Source organism: Suillus discolor (assembly GCF_016758755.1).
Source record: "Suillus discolor strain FC423 chromosome Unknown F5147scaffold_541, whole genome shotgun sequence".
Lineage (NCBI taxonomy): Eukaryota > Fungi > Basidiomycota > Agaricomycetes > Boletales > Suillaceae > Suillus > Suillus discolor.
The window spans coordinates 1-2,350 of record NW_024541788.1 but is presented as its reverse complement, the minus strand read 5'-3'; the positions used below and the strand labels follow the sequence as shown (position 1 = coordinate 2,350).

Below are 2,350 nucleotides of genomic sequence, written 5' to 3'. Positions count from 1 at the left end.
GCTGGTACCAACATTACACTATATCAGGCTTGCATATGAATCAGCATGAGCGGAGTTTGTGAAGCTCGACTTATGACCAAATTATTCTTCTGTGGACACCAGGAATATTCAACGCCGTCACACCCATGCCACGGTCAAATGTGATCAGAAGCTGGAGGTAGTCGTTGATTATGAACATCAAATGGCACTATCCTCGAGATGGGACGTAAACCACCCTGAGCACATCAAAGCACAGTCGCACATTACTCATCGTCTTTTCCACAAGGCAGTGGATGACGTCGAATGTCTCGTCATCATGCAACTGTTGTTGAAGTATGACCGGTACATCATACACTAGTTACAATAAGTCCATGCAACCCAGTTATAGATTAAGTATGCGCTCAACAGCCTCACAATGGCATGCATCAACATACTTCAATTTGGTTATTCAGTCGGCAATACCAAGTACATCGTATGCTAGTCGTCACTCAAGCTCATTTACACCAGACACTCATAGTAAACCTGCATTGGATGAGATACAAGAGATACATTCACGCTACCAACAATTACACTAATTCTAAGTCCACGCGATGGTGATCGAGTTCCTCGAAGTAAGTATGCACATCTTCCAACTGCCTGAATGCTTCCTCATCTGTGTCACCTTCACCTATGTCATCCTGATCTTGCGGTAATTGATGTGGAGGAGGCAGTGACACTACCTCAGTCCGACCTTTGCGAGTACTGGGTCTCATTGGCCCATTATACCCTGGTAGCTCCATAATCCACTCAATGCACCACAGGTGATGGGTATTTACTGACTGCAGATGCATCCAGTGTCGCTGCAGTTCAACTGCAAGGGGTGAATTATCAGACTGCAGCCGTGCAATTGCTTGTGGGTAATCAATCCCATCATCCTGGATTTTTGTGAGCAATCATCCAACTTCGACATTGAGCCTGCGGATTTCTTCGTTAGCGCGGTGCTGCTCAATGAATTGGGTGGAGGCATAACGGTAAGATGGGTTTGCCCAGCGCTTGGACTGCATCTTGCCATTGGTTTCACGTAGTAAGTCAAACTTGGCAAGAAATGAGTACTTGACTATTTGTTCCCATTGCAACGCAGGGCAAGGAGGTTTAAGCTGAGCCGCATATTTATTGTAGCAATTGAGCGCATTTCAAATCGCATTGGCATGAGTTTTCAGCGCATTGGAGATCTGGGTGTGAAGTTTATAACCTGTGAGGATGAGTGTTAAAGACTACATTTCAAAAGGCATTCGAGTTCTACCTAGACCACCCATTTGTAACTTCGCCAACTCCAACAGTTGCATGATGACGAGACATTCGACGTCATCCACTGCCTTGTGGAAAAGACGATGAGTAATGTGCGACTGTGCTTTGATGTGCTCAGGGTGGTTTACCGTCCCATCTCGAGGATAGTGCCATTTGATGTTCATAATCAACGACTACCTCCAGCTTCTGATCACATTTGACCGTGGCATGGGTGTGGACGGCGTTGAATATTCCTGGTGTCCACAGAAGAATAATTTGGTCATAAGTCGAGCTTCACAAACTCCGCTCATGCTGATTCATATGCAAGCCTGATATAGTGTAATGTGGTACCAGCATAGCCGAAAGACAAATACTAACTGTGCCTCATCATAATCATTCAATGCCTTGACGTAATTGACTTTGATGGTAGATTCATCCTTCTTGCGTGTGAGCCGTTGTAAAAAAAGACGCTTGTCATCCAGATCAGCTTAAAAATTAATGTTGGTGGTAGGGTTTGATGCAGTGAAGTTCATGAGAAAAATGCCTGTGGTTGATATTGGTGTCAGTGCTTGGACATAATTGTTATAGATGAAGTCAGTGTAAAAGAAAGATATGGGCTGGGCAAGTACAGGGGAGCAGTATGTTCAGCCCAAGGCTTCTGATGAGGCCAGAGCTCAGGAGGAGGAGTGAAGTGATGCAAACACAGCAAATAGTAATTCCTGGACAGCAGGTAGGAAGTGGGGAATCTAATACCAGGCGCTTCGACAAAACTACAGCCTGTAACTACCTATCGGAGGCATCAGGCATACTGGGGATAGCAAAACAGTGAGTATTCAGTAGAAACTGTGTGGGGTTTGGAGTGCAGGTGTCAGGGTACTAGGTGAAGGGAACATCATTAGGTAAGCAGTAAAAGTGCGAACCTATTGAGAGGAAATGACTGTAAATAAAGGTGTAACAAAATAGGCCAATATGAGCTCAGCCGGAGGCTGAGTGCTACATCGGCTATGTGAATTGTTAACCTAGAGTTAAAGAAACGAACAGGGACTTACATAGCGCAGCATACCTGTCCATGTCAGTGAAAGAGAAGTGTTCATCCAAGGCTTGA

At 45.0% G+C, this 2,350-nt stretch overlaps 1 protein-coding gene across 1 annotated transcript; it reads right to left on the bottom strand.

Annotated features, from left to right (window-relative positions):
- Positions 1–545: 545 nt before the first annotated feature.
- On the bottom strand, positions 546–1,022 carry F5147DRAFT_784317 (uncharacterized protein; the record flags this gene model as incomplete). The annotated part of the gene is made up of 2 exons (XM_041442852.1): positions 546–893; positions 921–1,022. 2 exons carry the CDS (start codon positions 1,020–1,022, stop codon positions 546–548), a joined length of 450 nt encoding a protein of 149 aa, XP_041284137.1.
- Positions 1,023–2,350: the final 1,328 nt, after the last annotated feature.